This window comes from Trichogramma pretiosum, unplaced genomic scaffold (assembly GCF_000599845.2).
Source record: "Trichogramma pretiosum strain Unisexual culture from Peru unplaced genomic scaffold, Tpre_2.0 scaffold21, whole genome shotgun sequence".
NCBI classification, from domain to species: Eukaryota; Metazoa; Arthropoda; class Insecta; order Hymenoptera; family Trichogrammatidae; genus Trichogramma; species Trichogramma pretiosum.
In genome coordinates, this window is record NW_019640940.1 from 2,272,990 (window position 1) to 2,298,730 (window position 25,741).

At 35.2% G+C, this 25,741-nt stretch overlaps 7 protein-coding genes across 11 annotated transcripts in view; 3 read left to right on the forward strand and 4 right to left on the reverse strand.

The window, feature by feature from the left end:
- Positions 1-716: 716 nt before the first annotated feature.
- Positions 717-8,038, reverse strand: LOC106659953 (endoribonuclease Dicer). Of its 2 annotated transcripts, none has more exons than XM_014382743.2 (22): positions 7,506-8,038; positions 7,054-7,201; positions 6,714-6,953; positions 6,255-6,626; positions 6,049-6,164; positions 5,857-5,989; positions 5,629-5,759; positions 5,304-5,541; positions 4,990-5,238; positions 4,651-4,920; positions 4,194-4,575; positions 3,796-4,114; positions 3,278-3,732; positions 3,067-3,206; positions 2,881-2,997; positions 2,509-2,802; positions 2,213-2,440; positions 1,932-2,132; positions 1,761-1,842; positions 1,458-1,678; positions 1,110-1,357; positions 717-1,025 (listed from the first exon to the last, which is right to left on the reverse strand). In XM_014382743.2, the coding sequence occupies exons 1-22, from the start codon at positions 7,688-7,690 to the stop codon at positions 860-862; spliced, it is 4,935 nt and encodes a 1,644-aa protein (XP_014238229.1). In that variant the 5' UTR covers positions 7,691-8,038; the 3' UTR covers positions 717-859. The 2 variants fall into 2 exon arrangements, with proteins under 2 accessions (XP_014238229.1, XP_014238228.1); XM_014382742.2 differs by having other exon boundaries at positions 7,024-7,201.
- A 1,464-nt stretch (positions 8,039-9,502) lies between these two features.
- On the reverse strand, positions 9,503-10,591 carry LOC106659824 (60S ribosomal protein L31). Of its 2 annotated transcripts, none has more exons than XM_014382536.2 (3): positions 10,490-10,591; positions 9,868-10,099; positions 9,503-9,689 (listed from the first exon to the last, which is right to left on the reverse strand). In XM_014382536.2, exons 2-3 carry the CDS (start codon positions 10,089-10,091, stop codon positions 9,539-9,541), a joined length of 375 nt encoding a protein of 124 aa, XP_014238022.1. In that variant the 5' UTR covers positions 10,092-10,099; positions 10,490-10,591; the 3' UTR covers positions 9,503-9,538. The 2 variants fall into 2 exon arrangements, with proteins under 2 accessions (XP_014238022.1, XP_014238023.1); XM_014382537.2 differs by having other exon boundaries at positions 10,426-10,490.
- Positions 10,592-10,719: 128 nt separating this feature from the next.
- Positions 10,720-14,280, reverse strand: LOC106659958 (protein phosphatase 1H). Of its 2 annotated transcripts, none has more exons than XM_014382755.2 (7): positions 13,755-14,280; positions 13,067-13,400; positions 12,735-12,992; positions 12,456-12,673; positions 12,112-12,382; positions 11,772-12,031; positions 10,720-11,698 (listed from the first exon to the last, which is right to left on the reverse strand). In XM_014382755.2, the coding sequence occupies exons 2-7, from the start codon at positions 13,250-13,252 to the stop codon at positions 11,452-11,454; spliced, it is 1,440 nt and encodes a 479-aa protein (XP_014238241.1). In that variant the 5' UTR covers positions 13,253-13,400; positions 13,755-14,280; the 3' UTR covers positions 10,720-11,451. The 2 variants fall into 2 exon arrangements, with proteins under 2 accessions (XP_014238241.1, XP_023313647.1); XM_023457879.1 differs by having other exon boundaries at positions 13,750-14,280.
- A 107-nt stretch (positions 14,281-14,387) lies between these two features.
- Positions 14,388-18,022, forward strand: LOC106659957 (protein starmaker-like). The gene is made up of 5 exons (XM_014382752.2): positions 14,388-14,473; positions 14,664-14,947; positions 15,220-15,402; positions 15,473-15,602; positions 15,682-18,022. The coding sequence occupies exons 2-5, from the start codon at positions 14,900-14,902 to the stop codon at positions 17,661-17,663; spliced, it is 2,343 nt and encodes a 780-aa protein (XP_014238238.1). The 5' UTR covers positions 14,388-14,473; positions 14,664-14,899; the 3' UTR covers positions 17,664-18,022.
- Positions 18,023-18,255: 233 nt separating this feature from the next.
- On the forward strand, positions 18,256-18,999 carry LOC111693370 (serine protease inhibitor-like). Its single transcript, XM_023457861.1, has 3 exons — positions 18,256-18,405; positions 18,479-18,676; positions 18,745-18,999. The coding sequence occupies exons 1-3, from the start codon at positions 18,352-18,354 to the stop codon at positions 18,997-18,999; spliced, it is 507 nt and encodes a 168-aa protein (XP_023313629.1). The 5' UTR covers positions 18,256-18,351.
- Positions 19,000-19,069: 70 nt separating this feature from the next.
- The window catches only part of LOC106659721 (serpin I2-like), a 49,018-nt gene continuing 42,346 nt past the window's right edge, over positions 19,070-25,741 (forward strand). For both annotated transcript variants that reach the window (XM_023457870.1, XM_023457871.1), the window contains exons 1-4: positions 19,070-19,284; positions 19,351-19,530; positions 19,613-19,751; positions 19,825-19,966. In XM_023457870.1, coding sequence (XP_023313638.1) covers positions 19,189-19,284; positions 19,351-19,530; positions 19,613-19,751; positions 19,825-19,958 — 549 coding nt within the window. In that variant the 5' untranslated portion in view covers positions 19,070-19,188 and the 3' untranslated portion in view covers positions 19,959-19,966. The remainder of the gene's footprint in view (positions 19,285-19,350; positions 19,531-19,612; positions 19,752-19,824; positions 19,967-25,741) is intronic.
- LOC106659934 lies at positions 20,082-23,107 on the reverse strand. The gene is made up of 9 exons (XM_014382715.2): positions 22,981-23,107; positions 22,164-22,327; positions 21,783-21,971; positions 21,578-21,678; positions 21,430-21,488; positions 21,070-21,343; positions 20,825-20,991; positions 20,627-20,744; positions 20,082-20,541 (listed from the first exon to the last, which is right to left on the reverse strand). Exons 2-9 carry the CDS (start codon positions 22,267-22,269, stop codon positions 20,227-20,229), a joined length of 1,329 nt encoding a protein of 442 aa, XP_014238201.1. The 5' UTR covers positions 22,270-22,327; positions 22,981-23,107; the 3' UTR covers positions 20,082-20,226.

Genomic DNA, 25,741 nt, shown 5'->3' on the forward strand with positions numbered 1-25,741 from the left:
AGCTTGCAGGCCAGATGAAACAGCGTCAGTCCGTGCTTGTCCTTGTGATTCGCGGTCTCGTCCGCGCGATGATCGAACAGGGTGCGCGCCAGATCGAGGGACTTCTTACGAGCCGCCGCGATGTGGATGGCCGTCTCGCCGGTATTGCGCTCGAACGGTCGGACCTTGACGCCGGCGGCGAGGAGACGACGAGTCATCGCGTCGTTGCCCAGTCTCGCGGACTCGGCCAGCAGCCAGTCCTCGTCCTTGGTGCCGCCGACCCCGACGCCTATCAGGGCTCGAAGCGTCGCGGCGTCCGTGTCCGGTTTTTGTGCGGCCGAGAGTTTCCATTCTCGGCACAGCTCGTCCCACAACACTTTGCGTCTCTTTTTGAGGGTTACAGCGGCCGTCTCTCTCAGGGCTTTTCTCTTTCTTCCGGACATGACGATCGACGAGTGCTTTGCGTGCGAAAGACGATGGTTATCGGTATCGTTTCAACTCGCGGCCGCGGACACCTGCGAAACAAACGAATCGAGGTTCGCGCGCCCTACGCAATAAAAGACGTTATAGGCTGTATTGCCGAGTGCTCGACTGGTGGTCGGTGAACCGTCGCACAGGCGCCGACGGTGGCGCTTCCGAACGAGGGACGATGAGAAGGAATTGTCACTTGTGGATGAAATAATTTATTCCTCGATAATTTCTTTCATCGTTCATATTATGAATAAAAATTTAATTCGTAACTTCATTAAAAAGTATAAAAGCATCTGCAATTTGTAACAAAATTGTAAATTACATACATTATATAGATACAAATAATTGCGATCATCGAGATCTTCAACGTGTATATAAGTCATCATGCACAAAATTCAACATGTAGAAATCATCGCTTCATAATATCGTGCGTCTTTAAGTATTTCAACGCCATTTTGGCGGCGGCAGCTTTGGCGAATTTTTGATTTTTTCCAACGCCGTGGAAAAATTGCGGTTTTCCCTTGTCCATGATCGTAAGCGTTACCACTGACGAATCATCTTTGGCGACCGATCGTCTAGAAAAACAAAAACATAATTAATTAAATACATTCGATTATGCTTTGAAATAGTTTTTTTGGTTCGATAAGCGAAATACTCACGACCACTTCGGATAAATGTTGGGGTACTCGTGAATCACACGAATCGGGTGCATGGGTACTTCTTTGCTGAATTTGGCAATTTCTGCGTGCATCAAGTTATACAACACTGTCCACGTAGCATCGAGATCTTTTCCGGTATCCAAGTACACCGCACCGATCATCGACTCGAACAAGTCACCGAGACACTTGGGCACGTCCACGTATTCGCTCATGCGAACATCGTCTTCTTCAAGAAGACACCACAAAAGCTGATGAAAATTAAAAAAGAACAGATAATAAACGTTCTCTCAGTTAAATGAAACAGATATGTCAAGTAGTTGCTATGCTTCGTTAAATTATTTCACGTACCTCGTCGTCGACTCGATGATCGCGTGTATCTTGGAACCTAACAAATTTGTCGACTACCTCCCATAACTGTGGCTGTGCAATTTCCAACGCAATTTGTAAACCGTAACGAACGGTTAGGCAAGCAAAAGTTATATTGTTGACAAGCGCCATGCGCAGGTCCGTCAGTTGTCCAGGTGTAAGACTTTGAGATTTTTCATATATATGAGCAGTTATTAGAAAATCTGTACAAATGAATCGATTAGATACTTATCGAAGTATCACTACCATAGATTACATTATTTTATTATATTATGAACAATTTACCTATAACGGCATCACCCAAGAATTCCAGCCTCTGGTAAGTTCTGGTGGCTGAATGAGAGGCATAAGAAGGATGCGTACAAGCCTAAAATTGATGTTGAAAGAGTTTTACATTTTTTTGGTGAAAATAGTTGCCCATTTAGAAATCATTATGATGAAACATTATGAGCTTACTTGTAAAAGAAATGCTGGGTTTTTAAATTTGTAACCGATTCTTTCTTCAACTTGTTTCGACCAAGGCATGAATGGCCTGATATCAACATCCCTTAAAAGGGGATTTTCTGGTTTGCAAGTCAAAATATGATCCACGTCCAGAGATGGCGGTAATACTTCAAACCACTTTAATATCTGAATAGATCCTTTAATACCGTTGCTCTGAAAAAAGTTCAAGTTGATTAACGATGAAATTTAAATAATCATTTTGATTGAAAATTACCATAAATTATTATACGTACCAATAAGTAAGTACCTACTAGAGCTTCAACGCAATCTGCCGCAAATTTGTCACCCATTACTTGTATATTGAAGTACTGCTCGTGTCCTGATGGTTTGATTACTTCATTAGTTTCATCAAAGTAATCCATGAGTTGATTAGTTATGGTTATTTTCGTTTCATCTGATAGTTGACCCGAAAATCTTTCTTCGTCGGGAATCTCCAAATTGTAAATGACACCATGCGATTTCTAGAATTAGAGATTTTCGTTTTAATAAAAATTATAAGAAATGTATGATGTTAAGTTTTTAAACATACTTTAGCCTCAATAACTTCTTTTCCTAAGGCACACCTGAATGAAGGAGCAATAAAATGTGAATTAACTTTGAACTCTTCATTGTTCATTCTTCCCGGTAAATTTTTTGCTTTAGCGGCATAATATAGATTACGGTTGCCGACCATTTTAGATTTTATCATTGTTAATTCTCCTTCGTTTAGCGCAGGAAAATTGTGATAAAGGAATAAAGTTGAAATGTACTTTAATAAACTATCGCCCAAAGTTTCCACTCGATCATAATCGAAGGAATCTATGCAGCCTTTTGATGTTAGTGCCTGCAAAATTTAATCATCATTATTAATTGAATGGCCAAGTATATCAGTTATACAGAATTCGAACATATTTTTTCTTACTTGTAACATATCAAAACAACTCGGCCCATGAATATTATCTGCCTTAAACATTTTTATAGGAGGAGTAGGTACAGAATCAGCTTTTCTATATTTGCTTTTATTTGCATTCATATTTTTCTGAAATAAAACTGAGCTATTAAACAACATGTTGTTTCATTTGTATATTATTAAAAATTATGATCTTACGAGATTTTCTTCATCTTCATTTGTAGATACACTTATAAACTTGCAATAATCTTCAAGATCGATTACTTTGAGATCATCAGCATACTTAAATATATCTGAGGCTTCTTGTGATCTCCACACATATTTGCTACTAGCTATATCTGAATAAGTGACACAAAAATAATATTTTAGCTATAATTAGTAAAAATTATTGACATCACGTAAAAATTACCATTCAATTCCGGCGTTAGAAAATGATAACTCTCAATGGCTCGATCTTCCAACTGCTTTCTTTGTTCTTCCGCCCATTCACTTCCAGTCATCTTCACTTTACGATTATATTTCTGACTTTCTTCATCTTCTTCTGATATCGTATCATCAAGGCTTTCCTCCGAGCTATTATAATTGTCAGACTCTTCTTCGTCATTATTTACTTTCAAAGGTAATGGTGGTGGTCTACTGTTTGGATCCCACGGCTTGATACCAATATTCGCTTCTTGTAAAATTTTGATTCGAAAATCATCAGCAACAAGTAATTGCGATAATCTATATAATACAGTAGGTAGTAAATTGGCCTTCAACCAATACACTCCAGGGAAAGTCATTCTGCAGCAAAGCTCAGGAACAAGATATTCTTCATAATCTTCGTATCTTAATTTTTTGTTGGAAACTCCATCGCCCGCATCTCTAAGAAACAATTTTACAGTTATTTGTTTTCTTTAAATAATGATTAAAATCAAAATAACCAACCTTGGTCTAAGATAGTTCAAAGTTTTCCGAATGGCTTTTACTAAAATCAATGGTTGATCAGGATTATTTATAGTTATGTTGTGTCTTCCTTGGTAATACTCTACATATGTTTCAAATTCGTTTGAAGGGAACCTTGATTTACAAGTATCAAACTCGCACACAGTTGTCACAAGGTAATAGCTGGAGTCTCTATACATCACCTTAACAAAATTGTTTTCATAATCTGATGTTTTTACTTGAATAGGGTGGTCAGGGTAGACTATGTCTAATTTTCGATGTTCTTGGACAACATTCCAATTAATTTTTTGATTTTCATCAACTAGAAAATAATTCATAAATTGAATAATATTGATATGAATATTAACATTTGCAAAATGGTGTTAGTAATTAGTACTCACCAGGAACCACCAAGTAGTTATTTTGAATTGTATTGTAATCAAAAATCATAAAACTTTTTACAAGTTCTAAAACCTCATTAAATATAACAATATGAAACTGTTTTAACGAATCAATTTCGGAGTCAGAAAGAGGAGAAGTTTGAATGTTAGGCTCAATTGAAATCGTCACGTTAAAAAGTGAATTCATAAAAATAGGAAAATCTGGTGTAACTGGCATTTTTTTCCTTGACAAAATTGCTAATCTTTCTTTTGAACCTAATACTTCGAAAAATTTTAAGACAGCTTTATTTTTCGAAGAAATACAATTCGGTATAACGTTGATGATATGCAAATATAATGGCTGATCTGGCTTCGGAAAGGAAGATGTAAATGCTTCAGGGTACTATAACATATAAAGACGTATTCGTTTAAATCTTGATAAGTTAAGAGTAAATCTAAATAATCAAAAAAAACTTACAACATAATCGTGATAATTAAATCGATTTTTTGTACCAGCTGCACCATTAGGAGTCTCAGTTTCAAATAGAGGAAATAAAATATTCACGTTCTTTTGATCTAAAACTTCGGCTGGTGTTTTGGGCAACAGATAATCATTAAATTCTCCAATTTCGTACAATTTTATACAAGTCTTCATGGCAGCTGATTTTTGAGCAAGTTTTATTGTATCCATTGCCTCGCCTACTATAGTATCCCTCAAAATTGACGCAGGAGGTAGAGTTATTAGAACCTACAAAAGATATTAAATGGATTTAGAAATAATCAGCATTTACTTTTTTTACCGATAATATCAAATGACCTTATATTTTAAACCATTAGGAGGTTCAGAACGAACGGTTTGTACTTGAAAAGTTGGAAGCATTGTGGAAAATTGATCCGACTGCAAAGCGGAACAATAACGATAGATTAAACTTATCACTGAATCTTCAGTCAAACTACATATCCTTCCATTCGTGTTAACTATGTAAGGTGCAATTATATTTTCAAAGCATTTATGTATTTGCTCTTCTGTTGGCTCTGGACGATCGTTGTTGGATCCATAGAGGATCTGAAAAAAATTCCAATTAATTACAGTATAATTTTAAAGCCATAGTTGTAACATATATGAGTTACCTGTTCCATGAGTTTTTCAGTTTTTTGAAAATTTTCGTATCGTTCCTTATACTTTAAGCCTCTCTCTGCAAGAGAAATAAAGCGACCCTTTTTATGTCTAGCTCTTCCTTTACTTTGAACATATTCACGATAGTCCATTGGAGCATAGTATCTAATTACAAGTGAACATGCTGGAACATCAATGCCTTCATCAATAACACTGGTAGCCACGATGCAATTTGTTTTTCCTGCTCTAAATCTACAAATATGACATCAATTTAGAGAATTTTTTATTAAAAAAAAAAAAAAAAAAAAAAAAAAAACTATTGGAAATAAAAAACTATACTTTGTTAAAACATCTTTATTCACTTTGTTGTTAACTAAATGTTCCTTTGCATTTTTGTAAGGATCGCCACTGTTGCCTACTAAATAATCTGGTTTCAAAAAATTAAACTCTTGATCAGATAAACTTAATTTCTGAAAAGGTTAAATGTAAATTTATTATTATACTTTTAATAAATACTATTTTAAAATGTAATAAATAATATTTTAAAATGTAATATTAAAAACTCACATTTAAAATATGGTATAAAACGACAGCGGTGAAACGACGTTTTACAAAAATAATACAACAGAACTTATCTCCATCTCGAATATATTGGTCATGTAAAATTTCACATAATTTAATAACTTTTGGCGATGAATATCTATCGAAATCAAACATTTTTATAAAGAAAAAAATTAAAACATTCAATTTTGGACTTACTCTTTTATTGCATTAAAATTTATCTGAGTTTTCCCTAAATCTCCAAGTTTACTTGCCATTAATTTTTGCATCTTCATCAATTGGGTTGTCACGTAATCTAAAGAAAGTTTTAATTCCTAAATAGAATATTTTAATATATTAAGTAACTCATAATTTTCAAAGAAAATGTATTCTTTTAAAATTTGTAAATTGTCATGAATATTTACTGGAGAAGTAGCTGTAATTCTTTTTATTCTTTCTGTTTGAATCAAGTGCTGCAATATGCAGTTAGATCCTCCCAATAATCCCATTTCGTCAAAGTGATGAATAATATCTTCAAATAATCGTTTCATCTTTTTTTGTTTAGGATCTGGCCTAAAATATTTGCTAGTTGCAGCATTAACATTTACAGACGGAATGTCAACATGCGATATTGTGCGTGCTACTTTATTAGCTAAGTTAATAACTTTTATCTCTTCATCTGATTTTATATGAATGTCAAAATTCCTTACATCTTCTATTGGTTTAGTAGAGTGCTGTGCCACACAACTTCGGTCTTCTACTGTGATTATTTTAGCCTGAAATGTGGCTTCTAAATCCTGAAAATAATAATAGTGTTTTGTCTCACAATAATATATTTCAACATAAAATACTAAAATTATAAGAGGATTACAAAAAGAACTTACTTTAATATATTGTTCTACTTGCATGGCGTTAACATTTGAATTTAACAATGAAGCTGACATTGCTAATACATGTGGTTTATGATCTGGAGAACATTTTAAAAATTCTTGCATGATTAGTTTCATTGGATGGTGTCCAGTAGCATGATGGCATTCGTCAAAAATGAGTAAATTTACTTGTTGCAGTGTTATTACTCCATGGGTTAGAAGGTCCAAAAAAATTTGTGCAGTCATGACTAGCACCTATGCAATAATAATTTAATTTAGATATTTAGACAATTGGAAGTAAATTATAAATGATGATGATGCTTGCTTCATGCGTAACGATCTCATGTAACCATACTTCATTATTCCAAAAATCTACTCGCATATCACCGGAGTATCCTTTACAATTTAGGCCTGTATGACGTGTAATAAAAGCACTTTGTTGATGCACCAATTCTACAGTGTTAACGATAAAAATGGTCCTTCTGCCACCTTCTTCGAATGGCCTGAAAATTGATTAGAATGATTATTGTGAAAAAAGATATTACAAATTTAAGATAATTTATGTAGTGTTATAAAAAAACAATCTACAGTAAAGGCTCATCATCATTTGGAAACAAAACTAGCTAATTATTCAAAAAGTTTGTAATAATTTATTAATGTATGAGTACAGACGCGACGACAAGATAAGATAATGATGAATGAAAAAAAAAAAAAAAAATAACAATAACAAAGGATTTACATTCGACTCTCTCGATCAGTGTCATCTTTCGAATAGCCGCGTTAAAGGAAATGTAAATAAACACTAACGTTAAAAGATCATTGCTGAGACTCCGAATCAACATCACAGCGACGTAAGTTTTGCCGGACCCGGTGGGCAAGTAGAGTATGCTGTTGCCCTTCTTGGCTCGCTCGAACAGGTCCACTTGATAAGGCCTCGCTTGGATCTCGCTGGAAGCTGTCGCCGCTGCATCGGTTTCCATGTTCTCGGCCATCGCGCGGCGACGATGATCTCAACCGGTCTCGAGAAACGCCACAATCCAAAAAAAATCAAGAAAAACACCCTCGGCCGACGACGATCAGTCAATTATTCGCTGCACACCGCCGTATTAATAGCCGCGAGAGAAAAAAAGTCGGTGGCGAACGAGGCAGCAGCAGCAGCAGCAGCAGCAGGGATTCCCTGTCGATCGGTGCTGGTGGTGCAGTCGCGCAGCAGCGATCGTGTGTGTGCACTGGCACTCGCAGCGGCGATCGCGCATGCATACAAATCTATCGAAACAACGGAGCAAAGCGGAGCAGGTCTGCTATCGCCGGACTCGCGCGTGTCACTGACGACTAGATTCGCGCGAGCATGTTTGCGGGTTACAATATACCGGCTGCTCTGCGTAGTACACTAGCAGTAGCCCGCTCTATAACAATGCGAGAACAATGGCTGCCCGGTATGCGCCTGCGATTACTCGGTGTCTTCCCATTGGTCCGCGCGAGTTTTCGCGAGAGGTATTCGGGTTTCGACTTGTTTACACAGGCGCTTTTATGGGCCCGATAATTGCCAATTCGATATTCCATGTCACGAAAAGCGTGAATCGAATTTTCGTGTTTTATTAATAATAAAAAAAAAAGAAAAAATAAATGAAAGCTTCGACGGCCGGTCGAAAGTGCACAGCTTAAGTGCATTCGCAAATCCCATTGTTTCTCATTCGAGCACGTAGCAGACAAAACTCTCGCGCGTATGACGATGCATACGATTAAAATTTCGGAGTAAAAGTGCAGCTCTCGGTACAAATGTAAACTACATATGACTCATGGTCTGGACACTGGTTGATTCCCTTCGTAGCATTCGCGGCACGCACGTCGCGGCGTGGTGAGCCGTGATTGGCTCGATAGCGATTAAATCCTGTCGGTGCATGTAACAGATTTATATTTTTGCGTCATATCCGATGCAGCTCGTTTGAAAGTTCTGGGATATTCGAGAGAATTTATGATCGATAAAAGAGGATAATAAAATTATGCTCTTTGTATATTCTGTAATGTTTGGAAAAAAATTCAATTTCATGTAGACGTAAATAGTGATGATCTAATTGAATTTAGATGAACGATAGCTCTTATCATCCCCGACATTCAAACTTTATAATTATTTTGTGATACTTCTTAAATCCAAAATTTTTAAAAGACTTTTATGTTTCGTATTTTTTTGTAGCATGGGAAAATAAGTTTTCAAATTTTTGCATCAACATGCCCATTTTTGAGTAATTTTTAAGCAATAAATTTTTGAGCTCACAAGCATTTGCAAAACGCAAGAATTTTGTAATGTTTAAAATGAAGCTTCATGGGCATTTTTTTTTAAGATGCGTAACCTAGTTCAAAACTCCAATTTTTAGACAAGTTTTCCAAACTTTTACTGAATATTTCTTTAAAAGGTTCTATAGAAAACTTAAAGAACATCAAAATAAAAGATCCCATAGAGTCTTTTAGAGAAATATTCAGTAAAAGTTTGGAAAACTTGTTTGAAAATTTGAAATTTTGTATGGAGTACAGATCTCCTTAATTCAATTCTAAATAAAGCAAAGATTGAGGTCTGGAATGAAGTCACTTTCAAACCGAAATTTAATTTAAATAAATTTTGCTGTATTATTTGACCATCAAAGTTAATGATAAGAAATGAAGTATTCTTAAATACCAATTGAAAACTTAAGTTACTACTGCAAGGATATTTAGTTACTGGATATCCAAACATTAATTTTACATGAGTAAATTTTAGTATAAAAGACTTATGAAATTAAAAGGTATGTGTTAAATGAGTACAACAGTTTTTAGATATCAATAAAAATAATTTATGTATTAAATTAATCTTGACTGGCATCTACATTTTCAGTTTGTAATCCTTTGAAGCTAGCAACTGGTATGTATGAGACCAGGGTGTACAGTTTGTTTTGAGCTTCCTCATCGTCATTACGTCTTCTGCTCAAACGTACTCTGATGCGGAAAGGTACATTCCTGAAAAACAATAATATTCATTAATTATAGGGACAAGTAAATGAGTTTAGAAGTTTATAATTTGATGAATTCTCTGTCAACTGAATTAAACAAGCAAAATTTTCTTAGGAAAAGAGATGCCTTGCTTGATCATTTTGACAGTTACATCAGGACGTATGATAAGAAATGTAGATCTAACCTGATGCCTTTGCTCCAGAGGGCTTTGTTAAGTCTGGTGTCGATTCTGACATCATCTGTTCCCATTTGCTTCTTGGCGAACAGGCGCAATTCCTTGATCGCACGTGGGGCACGTTTCTTGAATCCTACACCGTGCAACCTCTTGTGGAGGTTGACGCTGTATTCGCGGGTCACGACATCATCGATGCGTGGTCCTTTCTTTTCTCCAGATTTGACACGGGGCATGTTGAAGTCTGAAAATGATCATAAATTCACTCATTAAACGTTGCTTCAATTCATCGATAAAGTTGATTTCTTTTGTTCATGCACTAATTGAAAAAATGCACTTGTTTCAGCTTCGTAGGAGCAATAACAAATGAAGAAGTAATAAGTGTTCCGTTCCAAGTTTATCGCAAATAGTTCGAATAATTTATGCTTTAGTTTCCAAGTATGTTTATCTTAAAGTTAACCTAACAAACGAGAACCACGTTCTTTAACCATGCGGTAAACATAAAGTTGAAAAATATTTTGATAAAAATGTCGACCGTGTGATAAGAATAATGGTATGCAAATTTTTTACCAAATTATTTATTATAACCACAAAGATATTAAAAGATTTAGAACGAGTAAAAAAGACACGTTACCTATGCAACAGCGGTAGACGCGAAAAAGAAAACCAGGGCAGATGTGCTGCCGTTACATATGGCCGTGGCGGCGCGCTCAGGATCACAACTACCGACAGCGGACGACAGTCGAAAAATGGCGCTGAAATTGAAAAAATTCGTTGAAAAACTGAATTAACTTTTACCCCAAATATGTAAACAGAATTATAGTCAACTTAGGATAAATAAACAAGTCACATTTTTTTTGTCTTTACAAAGCATAATTGTTGGCATTTATTTAATTAAGTAATCGTCAAGATTTCTATAAAAAAGCTTTATCAATATATGCACAAGTACATTAATAAACACAATTTTAATAATAATTTTTGCGTCTCTTTTATACTATGTACTAAAAAATATTCATTTCCATTTATTACTACTGTATTTACAATACTTTTTATATTTTTTTCTTAAACATCTACATGCATGATTGCAGCAAAAAAATTTGTGGTACATCTTTGAAGATAACATTTAACATAAAACTTGACATATATATAATATAAAATAAATATTATGCAATACACTGTTTTTGAATAATTAACAAAATAAGGTATGTTAGGTCCGTAGCATTTGATATTTTGTATCACGATATAAAAGTTATGTTTTCATATCTAAGAAAATTTATCTTCGACAAATTTGTATAAAACTGGAATGTTTTTAATTTGATCAAATGCTTAGGCAAGATATAGGTCTAAAAACGTCAAAATGAATTAAAATTATGCTGGCAGTCGATTTCTCGGTCCGATATCGAACTTATAAAGATATATAAATTCATTTTTTAAGTCACAATTGATTTTTTAAATTGTTAATTTTAAAACACGATGTAAAAGTCATCGTATAATTCGCTCTTAAATATTAATTCATATTCGACAAAACAATTTAATAGTTTTTTTCATTTTTTGTTTTCGAGTTGTAATAAATATTTCATCTTAATGCTATGTTGTTTAGGTACTCTCGGGTGAGGACTGCGTGGAACTCACTGAATGTCTGCGTTCTTGTTGTTGAGTTTTGACCCATTGACGATGCTCGCATAAATAAGGATAAAGTGGTACCACCATTACGCTAATATCATCTACAGATGCCATTTTCACTTCTTCATCACCGTTATCTTGCGCTTTTTTCAACCACCATTCTCGTCCAAATGAACGACCCCGTGCTCCTTGAACAAGTTCTTGAGCTCCCATTGTTAGTCTAAGAAAATTAATAAAGTCAATTTATTTTGTAAAACGTTTCAAATTCAAAAATTATCTTTTTATATAATTACCTATATTCTAATGATGGACTTTCTGGTGCCAATGTTTTACGAAGAATGCTAGCAGCCATTTCATCAGAAACAACATCCCACAGCCCATCCGTAGCCAAAATTATACAGTCTCTTTCAGTCAGGTTTAGTTCTTCTAAATCCAATGATTGTACTTCTGGTTGAGATGATAAAAATGGTTTTATACTGACTCCTGTGTTTCCAGCTTTTAATCCATGATCTCCAAAACCTCTTGTTACACCAATGGTACCCATTACTCTGCTCTATAGAATTAAAAATTATATCAGTAAACTTAATGTCTCAATTAAATTTTTTTTCACATAATTGATATTTGAAAACATACTCGTTTGCCTTGCCCAGATATGAGAGGTAACCGCAGATCAGTTTGAGTTAATATTTTATAAGCCCACCCAGTCATAAATGGTTCTCTATACATGACTGCTGAACCAACATCTCTCTCAAAGTGTCTTTTTCTAAATTGTAAAGGTGTAAATTGTCCTTTAAGAAGTTCTGTACTTTTCAAATATCCTAAAGATCTAACTCGACTTGACTCTGAATCAGGAGTGTGATCTCTTGTTAGTGCTCTCTCACTATCTCCTAAGACAAGTATTGTCCTGAGAATTAAAACAAACAACGTTATTGAAATTTTCAGTTACAAAAAAATTGATAAAAAATAAAACTACAAACCTGGAATCACCAGCTCCAGCTGCATAAAGCCTCCCATTTAAAAATAAAACAGTTAATGCTGTACAACCACCTCCTCCTCTATGTGCTTGATGTTCTACTATTTGATCCATCTGCTTATATGCAAGTTCAATGGCTCCAATTACCATTTCTCTTCCCTTAATTGTAGCATCTTTATCTTCATTAAGTAATAATTCACCAGGGATTGACATTAACCTTTCCTATAAAATTAAATAAATAATTATTGCATTGTTTGGGAAAAATTCATGTTTTAATTCTTACCAAAATTATCCTGTGTAAGTGTAATCTTGAAGTTAATGCAACTTGGAATCCAGCATGCCCATCAAACATTGAAAACATCACGTAAGGTATCGTTACATTTGTATCTAATATTCTTAAATCGCCTCTCATTGCTGTAGCTTGATCTTCATTCCATGTACTTTTTCCAGCATTTATACATTCCGCATAACCAGCACACCATGGTAATCTGCTAAGATCTCTAGGTACAATAATAGGCCTTACCCTGTGATCCGCGCTTACCTAAAACGGTGAAAAGCTCTTGAAATTAGAATTTCCAGATGTTATGAACTCTAATTATCACAGAAGTAACATACCTGTGTCTCTTCATTTGTTAGTCCAAGAAAACTTGGTCTACTGTAGGGTTTGGTTTCAATAGCAATCGGCAAGTTGGAATTAATAAGATCTGTAACTGATTCTGTATCAGAATCACTATTATACTGCAGTCCCATCTCCGAAGCACCAACTGCATTCATGAGGGCAGACTTGAATCGTCCCAACATTGTGGTGATTTTGTTTGTTTGTCGTCCAATAAATTAATGAAAAGTAGTGTCGACACTGTGCTATAGCTTAGAGAATACTTGGTTTATCACTTCTTGGAATGTAAGTTGAAAATGTAATACTTGCTCTCCTCATTCACATGATTAAAATCTGCAAATACAAACACGCAAATACATTAACTATGGCAAACTTCGCGATTATCTGAGATGCAACGAGAAAAAAGAGACAGCGCGCTATATGACGAGTATCGTTGAGTTAGAAAATGTTAAAGAAAAAAACGCAAAAACAGATAGTTAACGTTGTATATCTGTAACGCGACATACACCCACGGACTTTCGCCAAATAAGTACTGATTTGCATGCTTGATACATTCGATCGCAGACGGTATACCACACGCTTCTCTCGTGCACTTATAAGCATAATTGCACATCGTGCTTCGGAACAAGATAGATAGAGAGAGAGAGAAAGGAGAGAGAAAATCTAAGCTGCATTCTAATACCTTACCATATTACGATGAAATATGCTTGCGCTATGAAGGCTCGACTCGTTACAAAACTACGACACGGCTCTGTGCACACAATCGTCGTCGGATTTGCAGCAGAAATATGGAGAAAAAAATACGAGCGTTTATTATTCATCCGATGAGCAGCGAGCGGGCATGATATCAGTTATTAGGAGGATAGGTGCAGCTCCTTCTCGCGACCAGCGTAGCCGTCGTCGTCGCACCTCAAGCGATCAGCCTGCACCACGACAACACCGTCGCAGTAAAAATGCCACATTTTTTTTCTTTTCTCTTTTTTTTTTTATCAATTCGTTCGGCGGCGAGCAATTATTTCCACGATAAGTGACATGTTGTCGTCGCGCACATATTGTATACACACTGCACGTAACGCAACGCACACGTTGTTGTTACATATATATAAACTTGAGGTAATTTTTTGAGTATAGGCTCTCGCTTAATACCTCCTACGCACGGCACAAATGGAGCTGTTGTACAGGAGATGTGTCATTGCGTGTGTACAATACGTGTAACGATATGTGTGTGTATGTGTGACGTTTACACCTGTACTGTGTGCTGTGCTGGGATGGACACACGCAGACACATGCAGGCAGAAGCAGCAGCAGTTCAATGAGAGGCGCTACAAGCAGGCCATGCCGATGAATAATGTAAACAACGGTATCTGCAGCACACATACGCTTAGCTAAACAAAACAAGTAAAAATGTATGTCAAGAAAGACCCGATTAGATGATTTTGTATTTAACGATTAGACGGTGGCTATTTTCTTTGTTTACTATGACTAAAAATTTATATTGAGACTCCGATTCGAAATTTAATGCCCAACGTTATCGATATTTTTTAAACTTTAAGGTTTTTTCTCGCAATCGTTGAATACAATGGTCTAATTTGACAGGACGAAGATTCATTCAAGGGAGATTATATGAGCAGCGGACTTCTGCGATGACAAGGTGGAGGGGGTAAAAAACTGAGATTTCACCAAAGTCAAAGTGCAGACGAAATAAGTACGCCGTGTTTACGTTCGCAGTTTGTTGTGGCTGGCTACCATTGTTTCGGCTTTTCGGTCCGATAGTGCGAGCTTCGATGTGCTGTGAATAGTTGATGATTTGAGAGAAACAAAAACAATTCGCCATGTCAGAGAGGGGAAGAAAATTCAGAAGATCGAGGTTGTCGAGTGGGGTATGTCGATATTTACATTAATTAATGAATTTTGAATTGATATTGTGCCCCGGGGTTGGAATTTTGTTACTTTAGTCAATTTATGAATTGTTTAACACCAAGTAATATCTATTCGTTCCATCGAACTTGATGTTCTGTAGTTTTAAAAATATATTTTCGATTCCATTTTGAAGAGACAATTGGTTTAATTGGTTTAAAAACCAAAAATATCATACATAAGTTTAGGTTATGTGTTTCATGTAAATAACTAATTTTTTCTCATCAATTGACAGGAGTCTGACATAAGCGACTTGTCCAGTTCATTTTCATCTCCATTTTCTTCCGATGATGAGGTAGATGCAAAAGATTTGAAATCAATAAAGGAATACGTCAACAATAGAAAAGAATTGGTCTCCCAAATGTTCAAGGCAATGACACATAAAAGTATTAGCAGGATGTTACCCAATGAATTAAGGGTAATTTTTTTTTGATAATCATTTTTAGTTTTTTGTATTTTTCTATTATATATTACATTTTTTATTCTAGAACATTGATTTTGAACAGCTGAAAGAGCTGTGTATAAATGAGTTGATTGGAATGTCAGGGACCAGGATCAAATGTATTATTGACAAAAGAGAAATGTTACAATCATCGGATACTGATTCTGATGATTCTGGTAATTGAAATTCTTCAATATTTTTTTCCAGTACATAGTTATATTAAAACCCAATCACAATTGAAATAATTTATTTCAGGTCCCTCACTGGAAATCGTATCGGATACTGAGCTTATCAGTGATGATGACCTTATAATTAAGGAAGAAGAACCAAAAAATACAACAGATAAAAAAAAGAAAAAGTCTCAAAGTTCAAAGTCAAAATCCAAAAAGAATGAAAAATTAAATAAAAATAGCAAAACCAATATTAAAATTAAAAATGAAAAAATAAAAAGTGAAAAAATTAAAACAGAGAAAAAAGACAAAGAAAAAGGAAAAGAAAAAGGAAAAGATGGTGAAAATTTACTTGATTTGCTTGAACTAGAAATGAGAGCAAGAGCTATCAGAGCTTTAATACGTAAAGAAGAAACTACAAGTACTGTTGTATCTGGACCAACTAATAATTCAACTGCATCAACTTCATCTGGCTCTAAGACTGTAATTGATTCTGCATCTAAAGTAAGACAGAACCAGTTAAAGGAACAACTTGAAAAAATTGATGTATTGATGGAGAAACATGGTGATGACGAAGATCTTTTTATTGTTATTAATCCAGCTCCAACAATTGAACTTATTTCCAGTGAAGATGAAAATGATTTAATGGGTGAGAAAGATAAAAGTTCAATTAGTTCTAGTAAAAAAGTCAACCAAGAACAAAACGAAAAAAGTATTACTAAAACAAATAATAACGAGATTGAAGGCATGCCAGAGAGTTCAAACAACAATCAAGATAGCCAAAAAGAAAAAGGAACAGATAAAACCTCAGATCCTAAAGAAAAAATAGATGCAGATATAAATTTAAACTTACCTATCAGTGTTACTGAAAGTATGGAAGTTGATGGAACCTCTGTAAGTGTAGAAAAACCTATGGATTTAGAAGATGGTGAAATTTGTGATGAAGATGAAAATGTTCAAGTCACACTTGATTCTCTGAAAGATACCCCAAATGTTGTTTCTAAAACAGATTCAGAAAAAATGAAAAAAATAAACTCTGAAAAAAGAAGTAATCAAGATTTGGAAAGTGGGAAAAAAATTAAGAAAGTAAAAAAAAATCCTCACATAAGGTCACCACAAAAAATCAGTAAAAAATCAATGAACTCTGCTGACACTTCCATTAAATCATCAAAAAGTACAAAAAAAATAAAACATGATGAACCAATAGAAATTCCAGATTCCCCTGAAAATTTAAAAGAGATCAAAGAGGAGATTTTTGATGATATGGAACTTGATAAAGCTCTCGATAACATTCAGGAAATTATCAATTTAGATGATTATCCTGATGATGAAGATGATGAAAACATGTCAAATATAAATAATCAATCAAACAATACACCTCCAGAGACTGAACAGAAAAATGAAGATGAAGGATCTATGACTTCTGAAACCTGGGCTACAAGATATTATCAGAAAGATGAAGTACAATCTGTGATAAAGGAATCAAAGATGCAATCAGAAATTAGAAAAAGGCTTCGAGAACGACAAAGACAGATAAAACTCAAACCCAAACCTTTGATTCAGGAAAATTCTGAACAGAATTCTGTTCAACCAATTGGCTCTGTTGAAGAATATTTATCACTAAAGGGTATATCGAATGCTAAAAATGAAAAAGATGCAGAAAATACTCCTGAAAAAGATTTACCTCTAGAGGAGAATAAATCTCTTGAAGAAGTAAGTACGCCAGAGACAGAACAGAGAGATGATACTCCAGAGATAGAAAAAAAAATTGTGTTTACAAGTAAACCAATGTTATCCATTAGTTCAGAGAAAACGGTTGATTCTAAAAATATTACTGTAGAGACAGTAGCAAAGATACTTGGAGATTCAGTATCAAACGAAATTCAAACGACCTCCAATCAACCTTGTGAAATTGAAAATTTAAATGAGGAAAAACCAGTAAAAGTATATCCGAGAATCATTGAAGATATTTATATATCCAATGTTAATATCAAGACTGACTGTACAGAAGAAATAAATAATGAAGTATCAAAGATTGAAAGTGAGCAGGACTTAAAGCAATCTTAATGGACTAGTGCTAGTAATATAAATTATAGACTACTATTATGGATAAATTAAGAAATTTTTTGTATATACTTTTTCGTTTAACTTATCAAATGATTTTAAAAGTTTCAAATATTTTGTTGAATAACAGCCCAATTAATAGTACTCAGATTAAATTTTCGAGTAGTGAATAATTTGTAAAAAGCTTAATTACAATATTGACTAGTAGTTTTCAATCATTTGTTTGTGGGCTATTAATATATTTTTTTCTATTATAGTACAAAAAAATGTGTTAAGAAGTGTAAATAATTGTATTCATGTACAATATGACTCATGACGCTGATAGTTCTTGGAGAATAAAGTAATATTTATTTTAAAACTAAACCAAAAATTTCATTTATTATTTATTACTTCATTCAAAGTTATTTATTAAAAAAGTTCTTAATTAGAAAACGTTTTACGAAATGAATTTTCAAATTAAGAATACTTCGAAAATTCAAACTTATTTTTTTTGTATCTGCGCAGTTGGCACTACGGAGCCCGCCGAAACCCCTATGAAAATCCGAATTCATAACCGCCAATGTTCAGAACTACCGGTTGCCGGCAATCGGCTGAATTATATACCCCGATGCTCAGTGATTAGATTCATTTTATTAGTTGTATTGAACTTTTAATAAATCAATTAATAATTAAAAACTTTAAGATAACGGCCATGGATCTACAGTTTTTGAAGAGCATTCGAAGTTTTACCGTTGACTTTTACAAAGTACAATATCCAATTCCTCGTAAGTTCGCATTGTATTCTTTCATTGACGGGTAATATTTCATACTTGATTTAGACGTTGAGCGGTCAAGAATCAAAAAATGTCGTTTGTTCACCCTTGTGCATTCATTTTGCGATGGCATTAATCGGGTCTGGTGCAAGGGGCAAAACTCGAAAAGATATGGGCATCTCGCTTTACTTCAACGACGCCATTGATGGCGCGATTGCGAATTTCAACAGGTTGTTCCACGAGCTGACCGTTACGAATCTGAATGTACGTTGAAGCTCATACTCGACATGGGAAAGTGATTATTGTTTGCGATTTTGTTTATTTGCTTTCAGATATACGATAACTGTTATGAGCAACTTTATCTAGCTAACCGAATATACATTCAGAACGTTAAGAATACTGAAATCGTTGACGGATTCAAAAGTACCATCAACTCGCAACTTCACGTTAGATGCGACGTTATGGACTTGCATGATCGCGAGGAAGTGGCTCGTGTTACAAATGTTTGGTGCAAAAAGAAAACCGATGGCAAGGTTAATAATATTGCGTCCTCAAGTATGTATTTTATTGAAATTTTAATTCGTTGATAAAACGAATTCTAACTGCCAATCTTCCAACTGCAACTTTGATTTTCAAAATTTCTTTTTGCAGAGCATTTTGAAAAGACGTGCTTACCGTCCATCATAATATTTAGTATTGTGATTCCTAAATTTACCTGGGAATATCCATTTGAGGAACAAAATACAAAATTGTTACCTTTTTTTATTGACGATTCTATGAGTATTGATGTCCCTACCATGAAAGCTAAAGTTCGCATTGATCTAACTTATGCAAAGACCCATAACGCTGAGTTGGTAAACATACCTTATAATGTAAGTTATGGTATTCAAAGCCTATTTGAACTTTTTGATGAATCAATACAAACATTTTTGTTACAGGTAAATGGTTTTTCTATGCTAATTATTATGCCTTATAAAGCGAGTGAACTGTCTATTGTTGAGAACGAACTTGATAAAATAATTTCTAATTTTACAAAAAGAGAAGGAGCTACCTATTTGCTTCTTTTGCCAAAGTTCAAGATTGATCAAAAGTTGGATTTGGAAATTTCTTTAAAAGAGGTGAATATAATTTGTGAGAGGTGATTATACTGAAGGTAAAATGATTTATTTTTTAACGCTCATGGTGCTTTTAATGTTTCAGTTGGGCTTGTATAATCTATTTTTGGAAAAAGCCGACTTGAGTGGAATTACATGTGAAAAATCTGTAGTCTTGAACAGCATTTTTCAAAATTGCTTTGTGAATATCGTGGAAGCCGGTTCAGAACCCTCATCTACAGTGTGTATGTATGATCTATAGCAATTCACATTTTTTCATAAACCAAAGTATTAATTGTATTATATTCTTTCAAATAGTTTCAAATTTAAACAGTGAAACCAGTCATTACGTTAATCCACCAGAATTTCATGTAAATAAACCATTCATATTTATGATTATGTACTACGATATAAGTGTCATTGTTGGAAAAGTTATCAATCCTCTCAACTGAGCTAAGTGGTAAGTCCACATTTTTATTTTGTACGATTGACTTATTATTTTGAAAACTTATAAAACTTTCTCATGAAAACAAGTTTTTTACAGTATATCATGATTTTATTAAAAATATATATCATAACACTATTATGTAAATATAATTCATACAAATTATTTTTAGAAACTAAGTATTAAACTAATTGTGGCAAAATGCTTAATAATCTCCTGGAATAATTTTAAAAAATGTTCATGGCTTCTGTTTACTCAACACAAGCTCAGTCTCATTATAATCTGAATCTTTCGCAATCAAAATTATTTAGATGCTCTGCAACGATAATTCGCAGTTTATCTTCAACTAGGCTCACTATTTCACTGGTCCATTTCTTGGTAATCCATGAGACAAGTTTAGACAATAATTTATTGAGAGGCCCCAAGCCTGTGAGCTTTACTTTAACTTTACCAACGTTACTGACTCGAAGATCGCTGAGTTGAACGCGGCATGGCTTTTGATTGTAATCGACGCTCGCTGTCGCTGTTATGGCTGCATCTTCAACGTCCGCTGACAATTTACCGTTGACTTTGATGATGCCGTAACGAAGCTAAATTACGTTGGACAAAAACATTTTTTTGTAAAATCAATCTGACTTTTTTAAAGTAGACGTTTCAACGCGTTTTCAATTTTACCTTGTATTTTTTATAAGCCATGTTGGCGGTGGATAGGCCAAAACTGCCCGAGGCTATGAATTTGAACCCGTCGTGCGACAACTTCGCGTCTCCTGTCCTTGAAAGCGTAGTGAGATCTCTGTAAAACGATGAAATGAATATCATTATTTTTTTTATAATTTTTCCTGATTAATTATCATAATTTCATTAAAAACAAACTCGAATGTTCCACGTTGAGCAATAAAATCGCCGGTGGTCGTCCACCACGACGAGCCGGTGGTGAAGTTCTGCTGTAAATCGGGTATGTTGATCTGCTCCATATTTTCTTTGCGCAGTTTTTTCACGATCTCGAGCACCGCTAGATCAACCAATCGATTGATCGTCATCTGTATCGAATCCAATTTGTAGGCATTGTTAAAATAGATCGAACCTTCGTTCTTTAATTGAACAATTTAACTCGTCACCTGTAGATTTGACGTCATGTCGCGCGAGTTCAAATCCTCGGGATTGAGCTGGCGCAGCAGAGTTTTGACCTCTTGCCTCAGAGCTTTGTCGTCGATCGTCTTGTTGACCATTTTCGTGAGCACCGAGATCGAGCCGAATTGAAAGGGGTGCTTGATCGCTCTCACGGTGTCTTGAAAATTGATCGATCCGATTCGCTTGCATAATTTCGCTTTGGCGCACGAGGCTGCTTCTCGCAGTATCGATACTTCCACGTTTTCCGGCACATTTTGATCACTTGAATGAGAGAAAACAACACAATATCTTCAATTACTCGAATCAATCAATGGAATTTGATACAAAATCGAGCTTATTGTTCTTACGCGTTCTTTGGATTCCTCGAAAAATACCACTTGCAGTCGGTCAGATTCGGCCCGCTTTGCTAAAACAACACACACACAAATCATTACCAACAAACTATACCACACGATCACCGATCGTCGATTTCACCGTCTTGTTTGTATAACTCACGGATAATCTCGCGGTGCCGGCCAAGTTCGACTTGAACATCTTGGTCGTTTTGGCCTTGGAACTCATGTCTTGGCTGTCGTCGGCCGTATTTACTATGGAACCTGTCGAGGAGTTTCAAGAGTGAGAAAGAGTGAGAGGTAAATACGAACGCACAAAAGATTCTTGCACGCGCACTCCATTATGCACATTTCTATAATAACATTACCTTGAAAGTAGACGAGCGTATCGTTCAAGAGCACATTGACGAGATCGTGGCCCACATACTCGTAGACGGCCAGCTGGTCTCTCTCGTAGGCGATCTTTACGTCGGCATCGCGAACGGCGAGCTGCTGCTGATCGCGACCGACGTCGTCCGACTGTACGATCCAAGTAGCGTCAGACGGCGAGATACAATCTGGTGTGTGCAAAAAAAAAAAAAATGAAAAAAGAAGAAGATACAGTGAAGAGAAAAAATATTTAATTACTGACTCAACGGTCAGCGATTCGCACCACGCGTTAATTATTATATGAACTACATACATCGAATTCTTTACTTTTTTTTGCGCGGCTTATCGGCGAGAGTATACGGAGAGATAAATAAACTTACCTATCCATTCGGCAGATAGCGGCGTGGACAGATTCAAGAGGAGCAGAACAGTGGCGGTGGCGATCGCCAAAGGAACGCGCGCCAACGTGATCGTCGTCGTAGTCATAGCAGTCGTTTCCTATTTGCACTACGCATCGGCCTTGTGCTTCGCGGAGTATATATATCTACAACAACAACAACAGCAGCGGCAGGCGTGATTGTACTATAACGTGCATATATAGTAGAGAGAAAGAGGCGATCTTTGCAGCTTTACGGTTACTACTCTCCGTGCGTGCACTCGCACAAAATAGTCTTTTAGTGCGGTTGCTATTTCGTGCATTATTCTATCCTCGGCTTTTTCCGCGTTTATCGATACGGACAAGTTCGAGTAGCGTGAAAACTTGACACCTCTTATCCCTCGTGTTTCGAATTTCTCTCTCTCTTTCTTTGACGCGTGGGCTCGCGAGTATAACAAGCCATAAACATCGCTCATATATATCGTACGCTTACCTGCTCGGACTCTCAAGCGATTATTTACGTATAATTATTATTATTTTTTTTATTAATATACCGCGTATCGAACGATATCTGAACTCTCGATGCTTATTATCATGCTACACGTGTACTTTACTATATATATATAGTTGACACCGAACGACGCAGTTGGAATTCGCGCGCGTCGAGACTGCGTCACGCATTTGGCAGAGCGAGATAAAAACGAGAGACCATGTTTATCGCGCTCGAAATTATATTATACGCGCCTACGGCCCACTCGGTTTACCAGTAGTATACGGTGGTTATTTTTTATTTTGTTTTTTGTATCGCACTGCACACTGACCTGATCGGAGCTTAAAACATCGACGTGACAGAGGAAGAACGATTTTATTTTTTGTATTTCAACACCTTTCGCGAGCGGTCACTCGAAGCTGACTGAGCAATTCGCTCGCCATGATTCATAAACAACAAATGATCGCCACGGTTGGGTTTTATGTATAGTGTGCTACATTATTGGAGGGGAACTATATACGCAGACTTTGATGTTCTTACTACGCTTCTCATTGTGCAGCTGTAATGATTTCTATTAGGTCTCAAGAGAACTCGTTTTTCTCGCTTATTCGTCCCGACTTACAGTGGACGACGCGACGTCTTGTTTCTCTGTTCTTTCCCTACTTCTATTCTCTCAGTTTACTCCGCGTCTCGAGATGAAAGAGATGGAGATAATACACGTGTTATATATAGAATCGATGAATAATGTTCATCTCTGTTTTTTTCTTACGATCAAATAATAGACTTCATAACATCTCGAGTGTAAGCGGAATATCCCACTTTGCACCGTTCGTGTCTCCGATCATTTTTATTCTTGGCCAATTTTTTACAATTGCGAGGTGATATTTTATAAAAAGATAACTATAAAATTATAAAGATTGAAAAATCAATTCACGCATACAATTAATGGTAAATTGAATTTAGTATATTTTGTGTTTCACGGGCGGAACTTCTCACATTGAATATTGTTTAATGCTGCCTCGATGCCCTTTCTGGCCGACTTTTCCAGTATCATTCCTATTGTAAAATTTAGGGTCTTCGCAACGGCGCTGTTCAGCACGGAGAATCCAGTCAGTTTTAGCTCCGTTTTAGTAGACAGATCGAATTTCTCGACGAATACCTTGCAAGGCTTCAAGTTATAATTAAATACGATATGTATTTCTGCCCGAGCATCCTTCAATTTTCCGGAAATTTTTCCTTGGGGTCCGACGCCCATCCTCGTTACCTGCAGTAAAATTTTACATTTACCTTTTGAGCTTTCATTGAGTTTCATACGGGCTTACCTTGTATTTTTGATATTGTATCTTTGCTTCCTTTACCGTGAAAGCGATACCAAAGCTAAAACGCTGCTTGTCGTGCTTCAATTTTAGATCGCCGACTCTCTTCAAGGTGTCGAGACCACTAAAGTTCACGTAGTTGTAATTTAATTTAACTGATGCAATCAAGCCATAATGATTTAAAAACTGTTTTACCTCACGCTTCCGTTATATGCAACAATTTTAGGCACCATGAGACTTCCATCAACGTGGAGATCTGGTATTGTGAAGTTTCCATTGTTTGAAATACTATTTCTCATATAATCAATGACAAAATCGAATAATACATTAAGGGTTTTCTACAAAAATAATTGTTCATTGACGTGGGTTTAATTTTTAACTTCATAAATTTAAGATATATATTTACTTACAGTTGGGTTGTACACCAAATTTTTGTAGTGACCGCATTGATAGTCCGCGTTAAAGTCATTTTTTATTGGCGAACTCAAAACTTGAAGAGAAGTTTTTTTGGCTCTTGCATTGTGACAAATAGTTGACTTCAAACATTCTTCCGTTAGACTAGCAATAGCTTTCTCAACATTTGGAGAAAGACCTAAACTGTTGAATGTAAAAATTTGTTTTAATATTTCCAAAAATTTGATACAAATGCGTGTCGAGTTGGATACCTTAATCTGTTGTTCATTCCTGTGTTGACACTGCATTCTTGCAAACCCCAATCATTGAACTATTGAAAAAATTGAGATATGAACATTTATTAAAATTTTCTTCAATTATAAGTATTGTTAACTTACTCTTGATAACTGGAAAGCATACGGAGCGGTTTTAAAATTCAAGGTTTTACGTATTATTCGTTCTCCGTTTCCAACAACAAAACCTAAATAAAATCAACTTTCAGTTTATTGTTATGAACGTAAAAAGAAAAAGGAAAAATATTTCACCTGAAAAATGAACATTAGCCTTTTTCAAGAATAGAGTTCCATTTTTTGCTGATTGATCATTCAGGTCGGCTTTATCAAAATTCAATTTCAAATCTACATCGTGTATATGAAGTCTATGAGTCTTCTCGAGAATAATTATGTGGCTCAGAGCTGGTTTGCAGTCTAGAAAGAGACGTTTACTTTGCACGAACTATACTCAATCAATTTCATCTTCTTTAAAGAATTTAAATTACTTACTTATAGTATCAACCGCGTATGAATTTACTATTTGTAAAAGAAAAATACAGGCCAACGTCAACTGTAATTTCATCTTCGCAGCTTTTTTATTCACTTACAACAAACCACTTAAGCACAGAGTCTAATTAAAACTGATAATGTCTTAGTTACTTTAATTCGACAGATTTATTTTTTTTTATTTGCGTTTATTCAGGTTTTTTTCGAATTCTATAAACAAAACAAATAGCGTCACAAAATACATTTGCCTTTATTTTTTCTTTGAATAACAACGGAAATATTAATCTTTATGCGTCTATGTAACGCGATGCGTGAGCGCAATGACTGAAAGACAATTTTAAAATATTGAAGATCGATCGACTTGAATTTTGATTATTGCACGATAAATTTCAAAGAAGTAATCCATGCAACAATTAAACTCATGTCTTATTGTGATAACAGATGTGGAATGATATTTTTAAAATTTGAATGAGATTATACGTAATTACATCCGATTGAAATTCATTCAGTGTTAAACTTCACACGCATTCAAAGTGTATACACGTGTAGTAGATAAACAACTTTTGCCATTATTTTTATTTTTAATTGTCAAATCATATTATTC